The sequence below is a fragment of the Phaethon aethereus genome (genome assembly GCF_964289735.1).
Source record: "Phaethon aethereus genome assembly, chromosome: 10".
NCBI classification, from domain to species: Eukaryota; Metazoa; Chordata; class Aves; order Phaethontiformes; family Phaethontidae; genus Phaethon; species Phaethon aethereus.
In genome coordinates, this window is record NC_138586.1 from 8,113,647 (window position 1) to 8,137,920 (window position 24,274).

Here is a 24,274-nt window from a genome sequence, read left to right on the forward strand (position 1 = left end):
GCTTGTGGGTAAGGATGAGGGGGAAGGCCAATGAGGCAGACATCCTGCTGGGAGTCTGTTACAGGCCACCCAACCAGGATGAAGAGACGGATGAGACATTCTATAAGCGACTGGCGGAGGTCTCGCATTTGCTGGCCCTTGTTCTTGTGGGGGACTTCAACCTACCGGACATCTGCTGGAAGTATAACACGGCAGAGAGGAAACAGTCTAGGAGGTTCCTGGAGTGTGTGGAGGATAACTTCCTGATGCAGCTGGTGAGTGAGCCCACCAGGGGAGGTGCCTTGCTGGACCTGCTGTTTACAAACAGAGAAGGACTGGTGAGAGATGTGGTGGTCGGAGGCCGTCTTGGGCTTAGCGACCATGACATGATAGAATTCTCAGTTGTGAGTGAAGTAAGGAGAGAGGTCAGCAAAACTGCTATCATGGACATCCAGAGGGCAGACTTTGGCCTGTTCAGGTCACTGGTTGAGAGAGTCCCTTGGGAGACAGTCCTGAAGGACAAAGGGGTCCAGGAAGGCTGGACAGTCTTCAAGAAGGAAATCTTAAAGGCGCAGGAGCAGGCGGTCCGCATGTGCCGTAAGAAGAGCTGGCGGGGAAGGCGACCGGCCTGGCTGAACAGGGAGATTTTGCTGGGACTCAGGGAAAAGAGGAGAGTTTATCACCTCTGGAAGAAGGGGAAGGCAACTCATGAAGAGTACAAGGATCTCGTTAGGTCAAGCAGGGACAAAATTAGAAAGGCAAAAGCCCAGCTAGAGCTCAGTCTGGCCACAGTCGTAAAGGATAATAAAAAATGTTTTTACAAATATATTAACAACAAAAAGAGAGGCAAGGAGAATCTCCATCCCCTACTGGATATGGCGGGGAACATTGTCTCCAAGGACGAGGACAAGGCTGAGGTACTTAATGCCTTCTTCGCCTCAGTCTTTAATAGCCACTCCAGGTATCCACAGGATATTCAGCCCCCTGAGCTGGAAGACAGGGATGGAGAGCACAATGTACTCCTCATAATTCAGGAGGAAGCAGTCAAGGACATGCTAAGCCACCTGGACACCCACAAGTCTATGGGGCCTGATGGGATCCACCCAAGAGTACTGAGAGAGCTGGCGGAGGAGCTTGCCAAGCCACTCTCCATCGTTTATCAGCAGTCCTGGTTAACAGGGGAGGTCCCAGAAGACTGGAGGCTTGCCAATGTGACGCCCGTCTACAAGAAAGGCCGGAAGGAGGATCCTGGGAACTACAGGCCTGTCAGCCTGACCTCTGTTCCAGGGAAGATTATGGAGCGGTTGGTTTTGAGAGTGCTCACAGGGCATCTGCAGAACAGCCAAAGGATCAGGCCCAGCCAGCATGGGTTCATGAAAGGCAGGTCCTGCTTAACCAACCTGATCTCCTTCTATGACCAGGTGACCCGCCTAGTGGATGAGGGAAAGGCAGTGGACGTTGTCTACCTGGACTTTAGTAAAGCCTTTGACAGCGTCTCCCACAGCATTCTCCTGGAGAAACTGGCAGCTCGTGGCTTAGACGGGTTTACTCTTCGCTGGGTGAGGAACTGGCTGGATGGCTGAGCCCAGAGAGTCGTGGTGAATGGCGTTAAATCTGGCTGGCGGCCGGTCACGAGTGGTGTTCCCCAGGGCTCGGTTCTGGGACCAGTCTTGTTCAATATCTTTACAGATGATCTGGATGAGGGAATTGAGTGCTCCCTCAGTAAGTTTGCAGATGACACCAAGCTGAGTGGGAGTGTTGATCTGCTGGAGGGTAGGAGGGCTCTGCAGAGGGATCTGGACAGGCTGGATCGATGGGCAGAGGCCAACTGTATGAGGTTTAATAAGGCCAAGTGCAGGGTCCTGCACTTTGGCCACAACAACCCCATGCAATGCTACAGGCTTGGGGAGGAGTGGCTGGAGAGCAGCCCGGCGGAAAGGGACCTGGGGGTGCTGGTTGACAGCCGGCTGAATATGAGCCGGCAGTGTGCCCAGGTGGCCAAGAAGGCCAACAGCGTCCTGGCCTGTATCAGGAATAGTGTGGCCAGCAGGAGAAGGGAAGTGATTGTGCCCCTGTACTCGGCACTGGTGAGGCCACACCTTGAATACTGTGTTCAGTTTTGGGCCCCTCACTACAAGAAGGATGTTGAGGTGCTGGAGCGTGTCCAGAGAAGGGCAACGAAGCTGGTGAGGGGTCTGGAGCACAAGTCTTATGAGGAGCGGCTGAGGGAACTGGGGTTGTTTAGTCTGGAGAAGAGGAGGCTGAGGGGAGACCTTATCGCTCTCTACAACTACCTGAAAGGGGGTTGTGGCGATGAGGGTGCTGGCCTCTTCTCCCAAGTAACTAGTGATAGGACAAGAGGAAATGGCCTCAAGTTGCGCCAGGGGCGGTTTAGATTGGATATTAGGAAAAATTTCTTCACTGAGAGGGTGGTCAGGCATTGGAACAGGCTGCCCAGGGAGGTGGTGGAGTCGCCATCCCTGGAAGTGTTCAAAAAACGTGTGGATGTGGCGCTTCAGGACATGGTTTAGGGGACATGGTGGTTCTGGATTAATGGTTGGACTTGATGATCTTAAAGGTCCTTTCCAACCTAGTGATTCTGTGTGATTCTGTGATTCTGTGAAAATGGCTGCCAACAGTGCTGCATCTAAAGCACACAGAGCAAGTGGTGGGCAAGCATGGGTAGGTCCTTCTGCTATGTCCTGTGTACGTGAAGCTTGTGAGGGAGTCGAGATTGTAGAGGTGTAACGCAAGCGTACGGACTCAGAGGAGCCCAAGGGAACTGGTTCTGTCTATGTCTTGCTTACTGGTGTGAGTAGAGGTGACTGGAGAGGGCAGTGGAACCCACGCGGCTGGGAGGGGTGGGAAGCTCGGGGACTGCTTGCACGTAATCTGTGCGCGGCTTTCGCGCTGCTTTGCAGCCAGGCATGTCAGTGCTCTGGGGTCTGCTTTGCTGCCTTTGCAGAGCTCTCAAATGTTTGCAGGGATGTTTGTCTCCCAGATCACTTGGTGGCTGGCTTCTCTTAAAAGGTTTTGGCAGGCGTCATCACGGACAAGGTAGCACGTTTTGGACAGGCCTCCAAAGCTGACTGGCCTTTATTTCTCTGCTTTTTGTTCTTCTGTCATCTTCCCATCAGTAGCTACTATTTTTGTATACTGTTGATTTCAGAGAAATACCAGCAAACCAGATGGACATCCTCCTGTACAGCTATGGTGGCACTAGGCAAATTGCCTTTTACAAACATATAATTATTTACATGCTTTTTCTGTAGCTCTGGCTTTGTGTCAAGAATTATAAGAAAGTAACCATCATTTCAAGGTCATCAAAGAATGTATTGTATTAAGATTAGCTATTTTTTCTTTTTATCAGAATATATTGGGGTTTTTTGACTGCTTTAATTATCTTTCATGTGCACTGTTCTTTACAGATCATCGGTACTCAACAATCCTCCATTCATGCAGTTTTGTGCTCACAACATTAACTATTTCATTTTTCATTTTCTGTAAATAATGGCAGCTGTGCTCTTCCCTGGAGACTGAATTGCTGAAAGTTGACTTTTTCAATATACTGTTTTCCATTTCTGCAGAGGAATAGCAAAGAGAAATGTCACTAAGACAGTCTGATCCCAGCACGGATCCCGAGCTTAGTAGTGGTGCCATTTCTGTTCCTGGCACAGTTGCCAGCTCTTAGCGCTGTGTTTCGGATGCAGAGAGCCGGAGCGAAGCCCCAGTGCTGTGCAGGAGGAGGAGATGTTTTGCCCGTTCGTGCCAAGGCACTGTGTTGCAGCCCCACTGTCCTCACGTGGTGTTGCCTGGGTCCCCTCTGTCACCCACTGCCTGCCTCCACCTTTTGATGAGGATTTGCCTCCACCCCTGGAGCTGCAGGCAGAATGGAGGGGCAAGTCTCCCCCTGTACCTCATTTGCTCTTGGAGTTATTTCTCTCATACTGTGAGTCCCAAGTATCTAAAATGTCCTGGATCAAGTGACCTCTAAAATTATGATACTGGTTTTAAAAACTACAAGATTTTCTGAAAAAAGTGCTTTGGACTGTTTGTATTTGCTATTGGTTTCTGCATAATCAGTATTCATCTCCGTTACATCATGTGTTTTCTCACAATTACTTGTGCAAGGAAGTTTTCCTTGCTCAAAACTTTCCAGACTCAAAAACTTTTCCAAGCTCAAAACTCTCGCATAATCATAGCACTCTTGAGGCAGGAGTTGAAAGAAAGATTTCCATTAGCAATATGTAAAGGATTAAAATCAGAAGTTCCAGCTTTAGTATTTGTATCAAAATTTTGCCCATGATCTTTTCAGATGTGAAATGCCTCCACTGACCACATGAAGCAGAGCTGCTAACTAGCTCAACATGCAGAAGAAAACTGAAAGGATATGCTTTGTCTGGATCTGAAAAATTTCTCTGTGGAAGCCAGATTATATGTTCCTGTGAAAAGTCCCAACTTTGTTGGGAAATGCTTGATCATTTCAAGGAATAATATGATTTCTGAGTACTTTCCTACATTCTTTATAGTGCTCTTGCAAACTTGCTTCAGCAAAGGCTCAACGTGAATTTGTTTTCTTACAGACAACAAGGAATACGATGCATATCTTTCATACACCAAAGTGGATCCTGATGCATTAGATTGTGATAATAATGAAGAGGAGCAGTTTGCACTTGAAATTCTGCCAGATGTTCTAGAAAAGCACTATGGATATAAGCTCTTCATTCCGGATAGGGACCTGATCCCTAGTGGAAGTAAGTATTTCTGACTTCTCAGTTTTAATTCTCTCTGATGTGTTATGAAGGCCTGGACTGTGTGATAAGTACTAGATATGGGAAACCTGTCTTTGTTAAGTGCTTACAAGGATTGGAAAAGTTTCCTCAGCAGTGCAGATCTGAGCTCTAGGTTAGAGCTTGTTCCTGCGCCACTGAAATCAGAGCGAACTGCCATTGATTTCAGTGGAGGCAGGAGCTGGACCTTCCTACAGGGAAGGCTGCCATGCTGCAAGCCATACCGTAGCCCAAAACCTCTACATCAGACACAGGTAGCTAAGCAGGAAACTTCCAAAAAAGACTTTGTAGTCTCTGTTTTATCATTGAAAATTGAATTATTTTTTCCCAGTAATTATTTGTTTGTCTACAGCAGCTTTAGAAGTAGAAGTAATCTCTCCCATTGTCTTTTGGCTTTTTTCCTAACTTTGAAGTCTCATAAATAGCTACAATAGTTTCCCAATTAATGGTATAGGTGCAATTTTTTCATTAGCATTTTGACCAAGTGTTGTATTTCTGAGCAGTGTTGGTATTGTGTAAGTAATTGGTTATTGTGTAAGTAATGCTAATTCTTCAGAGGACTATGTACAGCCCAGTGATCCGATGCTGTTTTCCATGCTGACAGTGATACGCAGTTGTCTGTTTCAAATCAGTGTTGCTGCCATGTCTGAAGATTCAGCAGCACCTTTGGATGTCTCTACCAACAGTTCATGCCTTCCTAGCTGTAGTTATGGCATCTCTTCTTCCAGCTTAATTTTTGGACAAGTCCAAAAAGACCATGAATCATATGCATCATGTTGGTGTATTTTGAATGCACAGTATGTTTGCTTTAATAGTCTTGTGAAAAATAAGCTTTTTTTAGGAATTCTGTCTACAAATCACTTCCATGAAAAATGTTAGAAAGGAGTATGAACTTCTCTGTATGCTACTGTATAGGAAATATGAACAAGAAAACAAAGCAATGGCGTGCTGGAGCAGATGTCCCCAAACATTAAGCAGCTAGAACATGGCTGCATTAGCAACCTGCCTGCCAAAAGACTTGAAACTGCTGCCTTGCTGCTGCCAAACCCCAGTAGTTGCCCCAGAAGTTGCAGCCTACTTCTTCTTTGACATTTGAGGGAGCTGGAAACAGAGCTCTGAATCCTGTACCATTGGGAAGGAGGAGCTAGAGCCTAGTCGATCGTGCAAAGTCCTGTGTAGTGGTTTGAATTTATCATGTGCATTTGCAGCTCCTAGGTTAGAACTGCTTCCCCTGTTCCTTTTGCCCTGCCCCTGCAAGGTGTGAGTTTTACTCTTAGTGATATACTCCAGAAAGGGGACTTCTTATTTCTGACAGCACAAGCAAGTAGTGTTGAATTTTTAGATATTGTTAAGAGAAAATACATCTTTTTGTAAAAAATCACAGAACTGTTGTAAATAGTTGTTTCATGTCCAACAATGATGCTCGCCGATCTTACGGGGACTTGCAGTGCTTAGTGAAGAGAGCAGGCAGTGTGGTGTAGTATGGACCTGCTAGAAACTTCAGAGATAAACATAACATATTTTAGAGTGACTGTCTCAAAAAGTGGTTGATGTGACAAAATATATAGCTCTTCAGGGTAGATTTCTATAGAAAAATGGGGATTTGATCACAGTTCTCTCTTTTGATTTTACATGTACCTCTTCTTACATGTACCGCATTTCCTCATATTTTGGTGTAAATTACTTTCGATGTAATGTAATGCTTTCCCACTCTATTCTGATGTGTTTCCGTCTGTGTCTTGTGTACTTAAACGTGTGCTATTGCACTAGTACAGCAAATAAGGTGTGATTTGTAAAGCTGGTTGTTTCATATTATCTCTGTAATTTTAAGGTACTGCCACAGGAGGGTGTGCATTATTGCACTTGGTTCCTGGCATGAAGCAGTACATACAGCTGCTACTTGGATTTGAGAGCAAGCAAAAAATAGATTTGTTAAATAGTATTTCATGAACTTTCCTGCACACTTCTCTGAACAAACTAAAAAGCTGACTTCGGAAAAATTCAAGGACAAGTTTGATTATGTTTTTGTCCAGCTGGTTCATTTCTAACCTCTGGGGAAAAGCTGTGACAGGCTCTGCATGTCCCTGTGCAACCGAAGGAGAGATTACAGACAGATGTGCCTTAGCTGGGACACGTGCACCCAGCAGCGAGCTCCTTCACACTGCATATCCGAGCTCTGCATTTTGGCTCTGCGCTGAGGACCATCTGTTTCAGGGATGCCCATGGAGCAACTGTTGCTGTCCCTAGGAGGACAGAGGTGATGTCTGTGGGGACTGAGGCCACCTCTTCACTGTTGTGAACCAGATCCCTGGCATCCAGAGTTCAGGTCAGATGGGGCTGAGTCATGTTTTGCAGTAGGTGTTGGTTTCTGTGCCCTGGCAGGATACAAATGTTATCCCAGTGAAGCGTTCTGTCCTAGTGGGAACCACCGTGAAGTATGCCGAGGTGGCTAGCAAAGACCTTTGTGATGGCTCTTGCTGCTGCCTGGGAGCAGCACAGATGGACATGGCTCCCCGAACTGGCGAGGTGGAATCAGGGGTCAAGCAGCCACTGCTGCTGTGCACTTGCTCATGCAGAAGATCTGTGGCCATGCAGGCTGGAAGATGAGAGGGGCGACATGGCAGGGAGACACGACATGCAGTGTGCTGTGTAAGCAGCAAAATGAAGTTTGTGACCTGGGATTTGAATTGCATTTTATAGGAAGTACTATAGCATTCTTAAAGAATATTTTTTGGTCTTAACAGAGTGAGTGTTCTTCATTCTGTCAAAGCTGACAGCACATACACCTTTCTGTCTAGGTAACGAAGGCATAATTGAACATGCTAGCCTGTACAAGGAGACTGTGATCCCTAAGATACAGTTGCAGTCGTTACTGAAGTTTCTTAGAAATTACCATTTTTTCCACCCTATTAGTTTTTTTAACAAACCCTTTCTCAAAGCAAGCAGATTCTTAAGTCCTGTGAGCTTTTTAATTCAGTGTTAGGAGACCTGAGGAGACTGAAGAGTTAGGGGGGAAAGATAGGAATAGTTATGTTTTTACCTGAGCCATTTTCTGTCTTGCTAAGGGTGATGTGTCTACAGAAAGAAAGATCTTCTTGCAATTGACTCTTCTAAAATTGGGACTATATCAGAGGAAGATATTTTTCTCACATGGTTTCTGCAAATTATTTTAAACCCTGGAAGTGAAGAGGTCGAAACTGTCAAGCTGGATTTTTAATACCAGCAATACAAATCTATTAGAGCATCATCTAGTTGCTCTCTAAGCATTTGATCTTGACAAGATTGAAAAAACACCAGCAATTCACTCCAGCTCAGCCCATGGTATAGAGATCAGGCACTGAAAAGAACAACGGTGATGGAATAAAAATCTTTGCTTTTACCTGAAAAATGAGAAGTTGTCAGCACAACAGGAGAACACCTGAGGCATGTGATAAAAAGCACCCAACAGTCAATATTGCAGTTCTGGCACTTTGTAGTTTTGTCTGCCCATCTGTGTGGTTTCTGCGTGGTGAATTCCAGCTTCCTGGGTTCCTGGATGAAGGAAACCCACATGGACTGTGTGCATGGAGTTCCCAACCAGCTTTAAGTTAGGTATGGGACACCATTTATGTGGAATGGGAATAGAGTACCTGGCTCCACAAACCCCTTTTAGAACTCCCTCGTTGTCTACTCTGTATGAATCTTATACTTAATGCTAGGCATGGCCAAGGGTAGCAGAGATACAGAGGAATGATAGTTGAAAGTGGAAGAAATATGAACAAAAGCCAGAAAGGCTGGCTACTCTGTAACAGCCCACTGAAGGCCACCAAGGTGCTCATGGAGCTGGATCATGCAGTATACGAGGAGAGCCCAAACAAACTGTATTTCTTGAAGAAAAGGCCAACAAAGACAAAGCCAACGAGGAGTCTTATTGTTGTCTTTCCAGTGGAAAGCACAAAGATGGAGACAGGCTCTTCTCAGAGGTGCACAGTTGTTGAACAAGAGGCCACAGGTACAAGTTGTAATACTGAAAATTCCATTTAAACATTTGGAAAATTTTCCTCACCATGAGAGTAGTCAGACACTAGAACAGAACGCAGAGACACTGAGAAGAACCCTCCAACCTTGGAGGTCTTCACAACTGTACCGGCCAAGACCCTGAGCGATCTTAGCTCATCCTGCTTTGGGCAGGGTATTGACCTGGAGACCTCCAGAGCCCCCTTCTAACCTGTATAAGTTTATGAATCTTTGATCCAGACTTTTGATGCCTACAACTATAGCCAAATCAATGTGACCAAAATCACCCACTTCAGACTTCAGTCTGCAAGGAGATATCCCCAGAGCTGCCATCTTCTCATTCTCCATAATCCCTCCTTCCTTTGCCATGTCAAATACAGAAAGTCTGACAATGGCTAAGAGCGTGGTATGCTGAGAGAGCAGTGTGTCTGCATTATTTGTTTATGTTGAACGCGTTGGCTGTCCCTTGCTTATACTGGGATTGGGCTCTCTCTGGGGAGTGACCATCACTCCGCTCTGTGTTTCAGCAGTTCCAACGGCATTACTGTTCTGGTCTGGGATAACAGAAGAAACAGATATTTAATAAACAGGAAAAGCAAGACATGCAATCATTTTTATTACAATGAAGTAACCGGAGTTAGGGTTTGGGAACTATGCAGTTAGGAAACCAGGACTGAGTTATTCTTCTATAAATAACTTTCTCAAGTGATAGTCACGTTGCCAAAACACAGAAAGGCTGGTTATTTTCAGAGTGCCAGGAATCAGCCAGTATGGGGTTGATGGTAGATACTCTTTGGTTCTTGTGGTGCTGCAGACCATGCTTCCCAAAGATATCCACAGGGCTTCATATGATTTCTGGTGTTTTCTCCCTCTCCTCCAACTGCTGCTGCAAATCATCTGAATCTGGTTAGTCAGTCATTTCTTTGTGTAAGCAACTCTGTGTCAGTGGTGGTCATGGATTTCCTTGCTTCTAGTCTGCTTGCATATTAGGTTGTCTGGGTTTCCTTCCAGCCTGTGGTTAGTGTAGCGCATTCAAGATTCAATAGGCAGTTACGCATGATTTAATTGCAAATGGGGTGCGTGTCTTGGGCTTCTCTTCTTCAGTGCTTCAAACTACAGTTCAGCATTGTTACATGTTGACAGTGTTTGGTGAGCACATATTTGCTGTCAGGTGCTCTGTCTTCATTACTAAAGGGCAACCATGCAAAAACTATGTTTATGGGTCTGAAAGTTCTTGCTGTCCATACCTCCTTGGGCGTTGCTTTGGACACGATGCAAGTAAAGTACTGATGGAGCTACTCATAATTCTAATTTTTTGACCCTTTGGAAATGCTAACATTTTGAAAACAGTTTTTGTGCCATATTGCAAAATGGTGTTTCAAGGGGGGGAAAAAGGGTCAAAATTTAAAATGTTCTTTTTCAATAAAATCAAGTGGGTTAATTCTAATGCTGATATTTTATTTTTACATCCTACTTTATGGTAAAATACAATCTTTGGGAATTAAAACCAACTAATTCCATACTGATTCTGTCAGGAAGACTTTTTTCTCCCCTCACAATGAAGTATCATTGAAGTTGATACTCCTGCAGCAAAAGTGAATTTTCAGCAAAATTATACTTATCTGATGGAAATATATTGGTCTGGCATCTTACAGTTGATCCTAGTTGGTGATGTCATTCCTGATATCCCTGCTCAGTTTTTTTCTTGAAAGTGAAACAGAGCCATTGCCTGACAATTACTTCTTGGCTCCCTGGAAAGGTGAAATCAACCCTTTCTCAATCCTACATTGCGATATAGATTGCTTGGATTTAATACGTTCTAATGGACTGGACACTTACGACAGGCAACTCCACCTGCGGTATTTTGATCAGTCTCAAGTTCTGAAGTGAAAGGAGGGTGGGTGATTCAGCAACTCAAAGCTTTATGCAGTCAGTCTGGTACCACTGGAAAAAATAAAGCTTGAATTTCCACAGATGGGAATCTGTCACCCCATGCTTTTCCTCGCAGAACTGTTTAGGCTGTGCACATTGGACGGAGTGTAGAGTGCATCAATGGAACCACGTGCTCCAGGGAGGTTATCACCTACCTTTAGTAGCAGTCCTGAGCTGAAGTTATTGGGAATAGTAAGTACTTCTGGACCAGATGGCTGGAAAACGTGTTTGCTTTTTCATTTGGGTTTCCAGTTTCCAATAATACAGTGTATTTTATCCTGAGTGCACCAACAAACCCCCTGTACATTGGTCATGTCTATCAGCTGCAAAGCTGGAATTTGGAGGAGCACCTAGTGGTCATTTGTGAAGGTGTCTGTGTAGTCGTCTGTAGAAAGAGCTCTAACTTGTTGCAACATGCAGTAAGTAAGGTGGGCGTGCCAAAGTATGGGAGGGGCACAGAGGGGAGAAGTATCCATCTGAGGAAATAGGGAATTTTTCCTGTCTTCTTCCCGCCTCATTCCCTATTTGACTAAAGCAAAGTCTGGTGAGTTTTTGATTGAGATGGTATAACAGATTATTGCTGGGTTGTTGCTATTGAAATTATTACCGCTGGATATTTGAAGAGAATGAAAGTGGAGTGATTTTTTTGCTTTGTTGGTTTGTTTTGTTTTTAATTGGATGCATATAGTGTATGCATGGCTGTGCTTAGCACCGACCTGGATATGTGGTACTGACCGGTATTGTGTCCTGCAGAGAACTGTCTTGTACATAGCAGTGTTCTGAGTTGTTTGAAGGAGGGATGAATATGTCTCAGGAAAGATGCATGATAGTTTGTTGTTTTACTGTATCTTGCAGATTCAACCTCTAATGATGAAGCTTCCCACCTAAATTCTTTCTTTTTGGGAGCAGAAAGAAAGGAAGAAAATGAAGAGTCTGAGCTGTTGATACATTGGGATAATCTCTTTCCATTGTATTGAACATTTCTACCTTTCCTTAAGTTTTGTTTCACCAGTTCTGCTTATCATTTTCTCATTGTTGCTGACTCTCCTCTTTCCACTGCCTCTCCCATGGATTTTAATGTTGAATTTTTTTCATTAATGAGTAACTATTTCACACAGAGCAATGTGGGGGTTTTCCTCATGAAATATTTTAAGAAAAAAAACCCCAAAATGTAAATGCTGCATGATTAAAGAGTCATAAAACATTAACTAAAAGTCAGGATTGTTGCATAGACATTTGTAATGTATGTGTATGTCTTAAATTTTTGTGTCTGTGGGATGTTTGCAATTGCCTCTTTTTTCCATTTGTGAAAGAAATTCTTCTTGCTGCTAAGTGGTGAAATAAAACATTGGTAAAGGCAGATTTGATGCTAACTATGCCTTCCGTCTCATGAAAATAAGCTATTTTAGAATGTTCCTGTTGGCCTATTTTGTAGCTATTTACTTTACTGGAAGTGGTGTGAATAAGCATGCTGTGGTATGGTGCCTGGGACTATAAAAATGAGTCTTGCAGTAACAGATGTTGATTAATGATGTTATTTGTAATCATTGCTCCTGCTAGAGGGCAATGTGTGTAAGTGAGGCCCTGCCCTGTGCTGAGTAAAGATCTGTTCTGTGCAGCTCTTGTGTCCAAGTCTTCATTTATAACACATGCTTCTCCTCTGTTGTCAGGTGGCACATTCTGAGTAGCATGATCAAGAGGTTCATGTAGTTTTAAAAAGAAAAAAAAATTATATCCTGTCTCTAAGCTCACAGTCACAATGCTGTGCAACCGATGAACATTTTTCTGGCCTTAGTGGGGTTTTTTTCCAAGTTATTTCATTATTCTGGTCTTGACCCAAAACCCATTGAAATTTTGTTGAAGTCTCTTTATTTGAATGGGTTTTGGACCAGGTCTGTAAGTAGATCTCTTTCCCATCCTGTTCCATGTCAGACCAGTGTAACTGGCTTCTCTTCCCTACCGTGCCTGGGGCAAGTGAAACTCAAGAGTCCAAGTCCAACTTCAAGAATATTTTGTAGCTCAAAAAGCTGACATCATGGAGCTGATGATGGGGCTGGCACTTCTGCTTACACTGATCATTTGCAACTGCTTGGCATGCATGAGTAAAAGAAGAATACTATTTTCTTTGTCACTGATGTCTCAACAAATAAACACCTCCAATATGTTTAAATTTCCCATTTGTGCCTGTCACTCTTGAAGTTTCTGTTAATACCTTGGGGTACATAGAAGCACAGGTCTGTGATGTTAAATACGACCATTGGACCACAAAGAACATTATTATGCTTTCGTGGTCGATACCTAAAGAAGAAAGAGCTACCATGATGCTTCTATGCAATAGCACAAGTTCTGCATGTGATGAGGGTTTATTTCGTTTTGAGCTCTTGCAAGCAACAGTTCATACACCCTGCAGCACCCTCATGTCCTTGCATCTGAAACACAAGAACTGCTTCCCAGAGTGTGCTTTCCTCAATGTGATGTTAATCATAACCAGCATTAATGTTAAAATTCACACAAACATTACATTGATCTTGACCTATATTTTTTCCAGTAAGTGAACTGTTTATTTTTAGTCACTAATGCATCTACACAGTGAGGATATTATGTAAATGTCATTCTGTTGAGATGAACAGGGAAAAACAGTAAAGGATGAAGGGTGCTATTAAGGAGTTTTCTATACGTGCTCCATAAATAGAAATATGTTGTGATACACAATCCTATTTTTGTTGGAGTCTATTGTGAAATACCCCTTGTCTTAAATGGTGTGGATCAGTAATCTGTAGGATTTTGTTATACTTGATTGCAAGCCTGATGTTTTGATACAATAGACTTCTTTATTCTTTACTCTTTCTCTCTTTCTATAATTTGTAGCCTACATTGAAGATCTCACAAGATGTGTTGAACAAAGCAGAAGACTCATTATCGTGTTAACTCCAGACTATGTTCTCAGGAGAGGATGGAGTATTTTTGAGATGGAAAACAGACTCCATAACATGCTAGTCAGTGGAGAAATCAAAGTTATTTTGATTGAGTGTACTGAATTAAAAGGGAAAGTGAATTATCACGAAGTGGAATCTTTAAAGCACACCATCAAACTTCTCTCAGTGGTCAAGTGGAAAGGACCAAAAAGCAGCAAACTGAATTCTAAATTTTGGAAGCGCCTAGTCTTTGAAATGCCAGGGAAGAAAAAGGAGGTGGTGTCTCGGCATCAGGTCCTGGATTCTGCAGAGCAGGGCCTTTTCGGAGACCTCCAGACTGTTCCCTCTCTTGCCGTCACAGGCACTTCTGCCACGTTGGTAGAATCACGGGCTGATTTAACTGATTACCATCAAGCAGATTCTGTGCAAATGAGACATTATTGCAGAGGATACGAATATGATGTGTCAGCAGCAACATTGCCAATAGCTTCCATAAGCAACCATCACACATACTGTAACATACCTTTGACACTACTAAATGGACAGCTACCTCTTAACAATACCATGAAGGATCCCCAAGAGTTTCACAGGAACAACCCATTGCTACCTTTATCAGCAAAGGAGCTTAGCTTCACCAGTGATATTTGGTAGTGAAGATCAGGACTCTTTCAAGATGCTTCATGACCGCCATGATGACACATTTTTAAAGAACTTTGCCCTAACCCCATGGGGTGAGAAAACATATTTGAAGCAGCAGCACACTTCTTGGCTTTTCTACTTGTTTACATTTACAAATTATTGACAAAGGGGGCATTCTTTTGTAACTCAGTAATGTCCTTCCTGTCTTTTAATGTACAGTTTTATTGCTTCTTTAAAAAGGAGGGGGGATAGAGAAGACACGTGCCATCATTTTTCAGTAGGTTTACAATCTGGGATGGATAAAAGGTCACTGTATATGATCTCCAAAATCCATACACATTTAAGTAATAGTATTTGAAATACATGGAAGTTGTTGGGTTTTTCATATAGACTTCAGTACAGTTTGAAATTCTTATCATGCTATGAAAATTATTATCTCCTGCACAGACCACAAGGGTTGAATCATTCTTAAAAGGAAGGAGGAAAGCTTCCCGGTAACATTGTCTCACAAAAACATTTTAGAAGATGACCATCTGAAACCATGCAGATCACTTTATCAATAAAGTGCATAGTAACAGTTGCTGCAGAATAAATCACCTGCTTACATCAGCATCTCTTAATTTTGTTTTTGAGGCATGTTGTATTCATAGTCAATGCTTAGCAATGTGGTTTTATTAAACAAGTTACTAGAATATCAGAAGATGTTTAGGAGGATTTTAAACAATTTTCCTGTCAATTATAGATTATTTCACAATTTTTTGCAGTTTTTTAATGACTTTGATTTGAACAGTTTAAGTATAAATTTATCGGTCAATTCATTAATTTGAAATTTTTTAAGATCTCTTGAGCTCTTTTAAGATTTTTAGTAAAGGCAATGTAATTTTACACAGGATTTTTTCTCCAAAATCAGTAGTTAGAATTTGAAATTAACCTTTTTGTGCGAACATCAGCAATAGAAAATAATTACTACAGCAATATTCAGAGATTAAGTTCTAAATGATTCAGGTTTACTAGTAGTCTGACTTCAATCGCCGTGTTAATCACCCAAGGCAGTTCTCTGTTTATCTACTTGTCAGTTTACGTACCTTTTAAATATGGCTGAAGCAGGAATATTTCTGCTCTCTGTGCAACTAGTGAAAAGTGATATTTTTAAGCAGCTGGTAAGGTCTTGCATTTCTTATGTGCATGACCCCATCAGTCAAATAGGATACTGTCATTTATCTTTCATGGAAAGCATTCTTGCTGCTTGCAGATGAGAAGTGTTACACAGGTATTCCGCATCAGGCATTGCTACTCAGCGAGTTGAGTTTTCTTTGGACCCGTATGTTTCATGGAGATTTCCTTACCCAGTTGATCGAGGGTTGCAGAGTCAGAACATGGAGACGACAGCATTCGAGGAAAAAGCTCTAAATAATGAAGGCGGAAGCCAGTTTTGCAGTTTTTGGCACGGCTTTAATGAAAACACAGTAGACATGAGAGTTTCGTCTCAATAAGATCGGCTGGAGCAAGTTCCCAAAAAGATTTTTATGGCAGGCAACCTTGCCTGTATTTCGGTATGTTTTTAGCGTTGTTCTCTTTGATTGCACAAATAAAAGTTAGCGCTCTGCGCTCAGCTGCCTGTGGTTTCATCAGCAAACAAGTTCAGTAAATCCTTGACATTTCGCAGTGGTTCCTAAATTGTACCCTACAGTCACATGAAAACAAACACTGACCTAAGACTTAAAAGTATCCAGAATTGGCCCAGAGGCCATGAGAATGATCTCAAATGTGCAATAATTCGTAGAGGTCGGTATTTTTCCATTGCTTCTTACCCCAGTTCTTTATTCTGTGCCCTCTTACACCAGTTATTATCTGTAAGGTTTTCATTAGGTTCTAAATAATACGAGTTTCTCTTCTTTTTTCTAGCATTATTATGCATTTGACACTAACACTGAAAATGGAAATCTAGAAAAGATACTAATTTATTACACAGTATAGGACTATAACTTGCTCTTTTGTGAAGTTAAGTTCAGAACATATAGGTGTTTAATATATGTTTTTTTCTACTGAGAAAGAAAGTGATTTTACCTCCATTATAAATATATGTATTTCAACCTTCTCCCAGAAATTTACAAAATTTGCACTGTTTTATAGGTGTTACAGACTCTGTTTACACTGGCTATGTTCTTTAATGCAAAGTGTAATTTTAAAAAAGGAAAAAAAACTTAGAAGAAAACCCTGCATGAAAAGAGATACATATGTTTAAATGAAAAGCTGTACTTTTCATTATTTTCCTTTCCACATTACTCTAGAATCTGGTTAATTCACATAGAATGTTCAGTGAGATTTTAAACCTACTAGTTCTGTATTAAGCATGCAAACTCAAAAAAAAAAAAAAAGAAAAAAATACACAGGTTGGTCTGCTTCTTTTATTTACAGTGATTAAATATGGGTAGCAAATTCATTTACCTGATGATAATATGTCTCTTAGAGCAGTAGCTATTTAAAAGCAAAATGCAGTCCTGTTTGCACTGAGGTAACATGAAAAGAACAGTTTTTCTGTCATTTTGCAAAAGCACATTGTGTGTCTGTGTATCGATATCTTTTAGTTCTAGATGACAAGTCACAATCTGCTTTAAGATTTCAAAGTGTGTGTTGAGTACTACGACAATATATGTATGAATCAGATCCGCCTGTACCCCTCTGCTTTTAGTATGGGGATGGGGACTTGAGCTCAGGAGGCTTCTCGTTGACTCAGTTTCATGTAATCCCGGTATGACATGCTAGAGGCCAAGTGTTTCCATAGGTAGCACGTAAAGGTCTGGAAAAATACTGTCAAACAGTGAAATGCATCTGTCGGTGGGACTCGGGTGGCACAGAGACCAGGAGCTTGTCCCACTGTGAAAGTCCCCTCCGCAGCTACCCTCCAGCAGGGTCCCTCGTGGCAGCAGTGACAGCTGGATCAGGGCCATGGTGGCAAAAATGTTCCAGCCCATTCACGTGAACTTCATTAGCTGAAATAGAGGGGCATAAGGGCACTTAGTGTTCCTCTGTCTCACCAAAGCCGGGTACTTATTCAGCTGGATTCATCGAGGAAGAGGCCAGGGCGCTACCCTGCCAGTGCTTGGTGCTGCCTCTCGCTTGTGCGAATGTGCAGCCCTCGCCACCTCCAGCTTGTCAGGCTCTGCCTTCCCCGCGACAAAATCACCAGCGGCAAACATCCTTATTGCATCCTTCTGAACTGGGGCACGTTCATTTTATAGATGGTTTATTAGAATATTTGGAAATTACTGTTTGTATACTTGCCTTTGCGTGTGATGTGCTTCAGAAGCAATTATGGTTTGAAGGTTGTATATAAAATGGGCTAGAAATTGGAAACCTATTCTTCTTTTACAGATTTTATGTTCCTAAAGAAGATTCCGGGGAGATAACAGGGTAGTTTTAAATTAAGTTGCAAAGTAGAGTGAATACTGACAGTTCTTGGGGGCTGTGTGCTGGACCAGTGTTTTAATAATTAATATTCCTTTCCCTAGACAGTGGATGAGAAACCTGTATAAAGATATTGTCATACTCTGCCTACAGGACTGCTCCAAAACTCATTCAAGCCAACAGAAGGAGTTCCATCAAATTCAGCAGACTTTGGATAAGGCTGTAAAACTGTAGGTTTACTGTGTAGTGAGGAATAAAAAAGACAAAAAGGAGAGAAAGAAGTCAAGAGACTAAGAAGCGTTTGCTTATTTAATCTGCCTAAAATTAAGCTTATTTTTGTCCCTGTTGGTGTGGATATGCTCCAGGACTATCCAGCCTTGGGAAAGGAATTTTGTTCATTCTTTGTTATAAACAAGATAAAGACTTGGGAATAAATAACAGATACTTTTAGGAAAAAAAAACATGACTTTTAAGGGCTCCTACTCTGCTCTCAGTATTCAACAGGCTTTCTCTGTTCATCCAAATGCGTAAGCACATACTTAAATTCCCCTTAATTCAGTGAGAAATACTTCACTGAGCAGGGGCCTGGAAGAGTAGTTCAGTGCCAGAAATCACGGCATTTAGCAGCCTTTAGAATTGTGCCCTTGTGGAGAGCCTCAGAGCAGCTTTTCTGATTTCAGTCTCTGAGTAAGTGCGAGTATTATGGCAGAACAGCTGTCAGGTCTACGTAGTCCTGGCTACAAGAGAGAAAGCCTCCAGTGCTTGTTAGCCTCGCAGTGACATCTCCCTGGGAACTCAATGGTAGATGGGAGAACAATGGCTTTTTTCATTGTGTCCCAGCTGGGCAACTGGGAGCTTACCCCCTGGGCAGCAGCCATGGGATGGCTTGGCTGAAATACGATCTGTAAGAAACCTCTACCTCCATGCGTCTTCTCTTGTGCACCCTTCTTCTTTTGTGCACCCTCTGAGGTTCATGCTAGGGCTACCAAGTTGCTGGGATGCCAAGAAATAAGTGGAGAGTGTGAAGAAGGGAGAGGAAGAAGAAAGGAGTCATAGTCCACGGGTTTTCCAGGCAGAAACACTGATTCAGTATAGCACAACGACATCTCTTGCATCAATCTGTCATGTTTGTCCACTATTCAATGGTTGCTGGGCAAAGTTCCCCAGAAAAATATCGTTTCTTGCCAGCTCACTTGCTTCAGAACCCTTGACAATTGTAAAATTAAATTTCAGTTTCCCATTGAATGGGAAACTGTCTTGGTTTCTTCCACAGGAAAAAAAAAAAAACAAAACACCAAAACCTGCTGCTTTGTGTGTGTGGAAATTCCCCACAAAGTAAAGCCCATGCTTTCTGCTGGTCCTGTGGGCTTGAAACTCGCATGTAGTGCCAGAAGTGTTACTAAATCTCCTCTGGTGAGGTGGATGAGGTGACTGGTTTCTGCAGTGCAGCAGATCCCATTGCTGGAGAGTACAGCTTCTGGCTCTGGCTTTCCTGCAAACCAAACTGCTCACGCTTGCCATTGCCCCCTTCCACCAGCTGGACATTTCCAATAAGCACGGTCCAGAGTCAGGAGGAAGTGGGTAGCAACCGTCCCTGTTTAGGACTGTCCCAACAGCAGTTCTGCAGCTCTTGCAACACGTAGTTGCTGGGTGCTGTATCAGTTTGCATCGGTACCATCCCCGGGGGTCTCCGTCTTGTAGTCTGCTGAGCAGTGCAACCACAGCCAGAGCCTGTTTTTCCAAAGCAATTAAGCCACACAGGAGTCAGATCTTATCAAAAGTCCATGGGAATTAGTCCTGGTCCTCAGGTCTTGTACCAGCAACGTTAGCTGGTTAGGGCTGTGAGAATTAATGCCTGCTCTGAGCAGCAGGGCTGGAAGAGCCACTCCGAGGCGGCAGTGAGCCCACGGGCCCTTCCTCACACAGGTCAGGAGGAAAACGGGTACCTGAAGATTGTGATGATGTTTAATGTAATCAGTATTGGTCTGTTTGCTTATAAAATAATGGAAAATACATAAAAGTACCTTCCTCCATGGTTTTGAAAGTATTTAAGGTTTTGAAATTTCATGAATAATAGTGGTTAAAACAGTTCCATTTTGGCACTAGTTAGCCCAGCAAATGTTAAAAATATGGACTTTTGGAATACTTTGTTATAAGAAGAAGGCAAAATTTGAAAACGGAAAGTAATGGCACGTCACATTCTTGCAAACACAAAAAACGATATTCTGAAGTGTACTTTGCTTCCCTGAAGAAATGACAGAAGTGTTTGTGATGGTGACAGAAGGACAGCTTTGCAATGCTTACCGCAAGAAGCCATTCGATCATCTCAATGCCACTGGAGAGATTCTGAGGTTAATAAGGCTGCTCCAAAGAGGTATAAACCAAAAAAGCCAAAAAAAGTCTAAAGAAAGGAAACATAAGGCAGAAGTTACCGAGCTTTGCCAAGATATTTGTCATTTAAATATAAAACAGTAGCACTGCCAATAGAAGCAGAACATGACCTGTCAGCATTTTCTCTTTGTAGCAGTATCATTGTACAGCTACAGACCAAGAGGTAAAACAAATTAATAATAATAATAAAAATACAGTTTGTCAAGCTGAGCCAGATTCTCACGGTAGGTATTCTATAAACAACTCTTCTAATTCATTTTGATAGAGCATAATTGGCTTTACAAGGTTTTAAGAGCTTTCTTCTCTTCAGGACAAACCCAAAGACAAAACAGTGTCTTTTATACTAGATGAGTTTTGCAATTTCTTTTAAGACTGTAAAATGATTCATTTGTACACAGCAGTGGGTGGTAAATGTTTTCCTGGCTGCAAGTTCCCACTATGGGCATGCAAAGCGGTTTGGTGGAGCAAGAGCACCAACAGTTACTGCTGACGCCGTCGGAGCTAGTAGACCAAGAGAACTACGCTGGAGTGCAGTGGGCTGCCCACCACGCTCACGCATGACAGGGTGGGCTCAAGTATTCGGCTGGGCAGTGCATAGAGAATATCGCTCTAGTTCAGACCGTGCTCATGCTGTATGGAGGGATTTGCAAAGTCTCTGGTGCCCTCTTTTAATGCAGAAATGTAGGCAAGCCAAGGTGGAAATGAAAATTGTCAAAGGAAGAATTGTGCACCTCATTTCTTTCTGAATCCAAATTATTTGGGATTCAGAGCATGCTCTGTGATTTATGATGTGGAGGAGCGAATGAGTGATGCTCGTGCAGAGAGCACAAGGGGCTTTGCTTTTACTACCAAGACATATTTTCACAAGGAATCCAGACCCTGACATGGCCTAGACTTAATGTAAATTAGCCTCTTATAAGGTGACTCAAGAAGAAAAGGACTAATGAGAAGTGAAGAAACTTTTAAAGTACAATATACTCTAATCAGTCTATGTATGTGGCTTAAAGGTAACTTCTGTCAGCACCTAAAAGAGGGCATTTAATACTTAGTCCCCAAATAACATTAGGGACTCCATATTCTGTGTAGACTGCACACAGAAAATTAACATATATTCCACAAATGATAACAACTTTAAAACCCTTAACAGCTTTTTGATTAAAGGATATCAAAGGCTTTATGATCATGAAACAATCTAACATCTAACTCTGCTGGGGAAATGTCCTCATCCTCCCTTTAGCAAATGAAAAACAGAGTTAGGATCCGTTTTGCCCAAGACCCTACCAAAACCCAAAGGCAGAACTGGGGCCATGTCCACAGTCTCCCAGTCTGGAGCTCTGACCAGTAGATAACATTCCCTGGACCGGATGGCACCTTCACAGCGGGTTGCCTCGTCCTGGCTCTATGGCCACATCGTCTCGACCAACAGAAAAAGACTGTTCCAGTCTGCGGGAACAACCTCTGAGCATCCCCTATGTGGGCTGCACCACGGCTGTTTTGGGGGGCACGGGAGAGCTCTCCCAGAGCGAGTCGTGACGCTTCCCTGGGGGATCGGCAGCTTCTTGCAGAGAGGTGAAAAGACAGAAGCTGATCATCAGCAGTGAAGTGACTTTGGAAGGACGCAGACTGACGAGATGACATGACAGGAAATCTCTGTGCTGTAGCAAATTATTGGCAAAAGGAGACACCGGGGGAAAAATTGGGCTGATGGATAATTTGTACCTAACAACCAGCCTGAACCCACAGCAGAGCTCTGGCTCTTACACTGCCAAACTCGGGGAAAATCTGAACAAAGTTCAAGCTTCATCGCTAACACCCATCAGCGTAATGAACAGAGTAAGCATCTGTGATACGACAGTGCCAGTCTGCGAGGAAGGCTTCGGTCCAGGGCCAGAAGTTTTCAGTTACCCTTCTGAACAATTGCTCCTTGCAAAATGCCTAGACCAGTGCAGGCACAGGTACATCTTAGGGCACAGACAATTCAAAGCAGCCCCTTTATCATGGAACTAAAGAGGGAGCCTGAGACAGCAAAATAAAGGAGGATGCTCATGAACTTGCTCGACCTGGCTTGTCCTAGGCAGACTCCTCCAGCTGTGAAATACGAGCACGAGAGCCCTGTAACAAGAGTGACATGGCAGAGGCAGCCGGGCCGGGCGAGTGTATCCAAGAGGTGCCACGGAGCAGCGATTCCGGGTACAGCGGGGCAGGCGCCCACCACCGCCTGCCCGGAGACATGCCCGTGCCGGTAGCTGGTGGGGGTGTGTCGGGCATGGCACGCAACTGGCACACAATGGTGTCAGCATCTCATGGTCACCGCAGCCTGCTCCGAGACCCACAAGAGGGCTTCCAAAACTGTTTATGGTACCCAATTCCTGAGCTCCCCAGGGTCCACAGAGAGGTAAATCCTATTCAAACAGCTCTGCCCCCAGGAAACAGGCTAATAAGGGGCTAATAAAGGAAACAATAACAGTAGTCATTAATTCAGCAACCTGTTTTAAATCCCTTTCTTAAATGATTAACTATGTCTTATAAACTCATCATCTTATTTGGCTTTAACATATTGAAGTCCCTGGAAAGGGTATAGAAATAGCATTCTGTGTAGCGGGGAGAGTTTTATGCGCAGTATAAAGCCGGTCGCTGTCATAGCGGTTAAGTGGGAGATGAGGCCTTAGGTGGCCAATTGCAAGGTTTGGGTACCACCGCGAGGTCTGGGCGCTGCCATCCATGGGAGGAGGAGAGGACACGCACCTGCAGGACACCAGTGGAAATGTACGCTGTGCCACAAGCACGGGGATGGAGAGCTGGAGCAGTGCAGCCTGACGGGCAGAGGACCCCGGAACCCGTGGGCAGCCGAGCATCGCGGCGACTCGTCCAGTCAGCAAAATAGAGGCAGCCCATGACAAGGGCTTCTGTTGCAAAATACAGCAATGTAACCTTTGAGCTGCTAATCATTTTTCCTTTTTGGCAGCCAAACAAATGTTACGAAAGAGTAATTCTCAGCATCCATTATACCCTGAGGGTTAACAAACGTGTGTAAGAAGAGCTCCAGATAGAGCGCCGGCAGCCTCTGCTTCTCCTTTAGTGTGTGGAGAGCTCTCCTGAGACTTGAGGGATGATGGGAGTTGTCTTTTCTTCTTGAATTTTTTTTTCTTTTTTTTTTTTTCAGAAATAAGGTCACAGAAATTGTCAGAGGAGCATGTGGAGCAATTATAGCAAAAGCACAGAAGCCTGCAAGAGAAACTTCTTGATTTTAGAAGCCTGATTCTTGTTATTTTACAGTACAACTGTAAAGCACGAACTCTCCCCAAGAGAGCCAGGGGAAAGTGTGGTGGTTTGTGCAGGGCGGTGACAGAAGTTGGGGCAGGAGTGGGCAGAAGGGCAGAAACCAGCGTGTCCATATGAGATGGCTGACACTGATCTCACACGATGCCCTGCAGGGACGGAGCCGGCAGCCTCCGTACAATGGGGAAACGCAGCGCCCATCGCCCGTCGCCCTGCCGCGGGCTGACTGCCCAAAGCTGCTGCCGTCCGTCGGTCACTTCTCTGAGACTCTAGTTGCCGATCCGGGGGCAGCTTCTAGCGGACGGGTCTGGACCTCTCCTTTGGCAGCCTTTTCCCTTCACTCGGCAAAGAGGCTGAGGCTAGAGCGAGCCCAAAGACCGAATTACTGTCCAGTGTTGGCAGGGCAGGGGTACGGTTGTGCAAGGGGGTGGCATGGGGACACCAGTCCGAGGCCGGCATCTAGGGCACAGGGGTTCAAGTGCTGTCACTTCCTCAGCAGAAGATGCAACAGCATTTCAACACACATGTCCACCAGGCCTCGCTGGCCCCAAAACCTCACCAAAGTGTCTAATTTCTAAGACTTGCTCCCCTTGAGCCAGCAAAAACCACAGGAATAGCACTGGTGGCACAGCTACAATGTCAGACTGAGACTGAAGTATCACCAGATAACCTAACTCGGGACAGTTTAACTTGTAGCAAAGTTATTAGCTTCTTAAATAGGACTTAAAAATTGTGATGTGGAAGCCGTGTTTTCACAAAGTAGCTGAAGCAGAACAAGCTCAGATTATCATCAGCCTCAGCACGTCCATACGGCTTTGCCTGGCACCACCGGGGATGAAGCCCCCCCCTCGGCTGACCTCGTTTGCCCCAGCCCGCTCTGCGTTTCCCCAGGTTCACCACGCGCTGGGGGTGCCGGTGCTGACCCGCCAGCCACCCTGCACAGAC

The 24,274-nt window shown here is 43.8% G+C and overlaps 1 protein-coding gene across 1 annotated transcript in view; it reads left to right on the plus strand.

Moving 5' to 3' along the window:
* IL1RAPL2 (interleukin 1 receptor accessory protein like 2) overlaps nucleotides 1-14,263 on the plus strand; it is a gene marked incomplete at its 3' end in the record, with an annotated part of 388,469 nt that extends 374,206 nt beyond the window's left edge. The window contains exons 9-10 of the mRNA XM_082004281.1: nucleotides 4,563-4,733; nucleotides 13,566-14,263. Coding sequence (XP_081860407.1) covers nucleotides 4,563-4,733; nucleotides 13,566-14,263 — 869 coding nt within the window. The remainder of the gene's footprint in view (nucleotides 1-4,562; nucleotides 4,734-13,565) is intronic.
* Nucleotides 14,264-24,274: the final 10,011 nt, after the last annotated feature.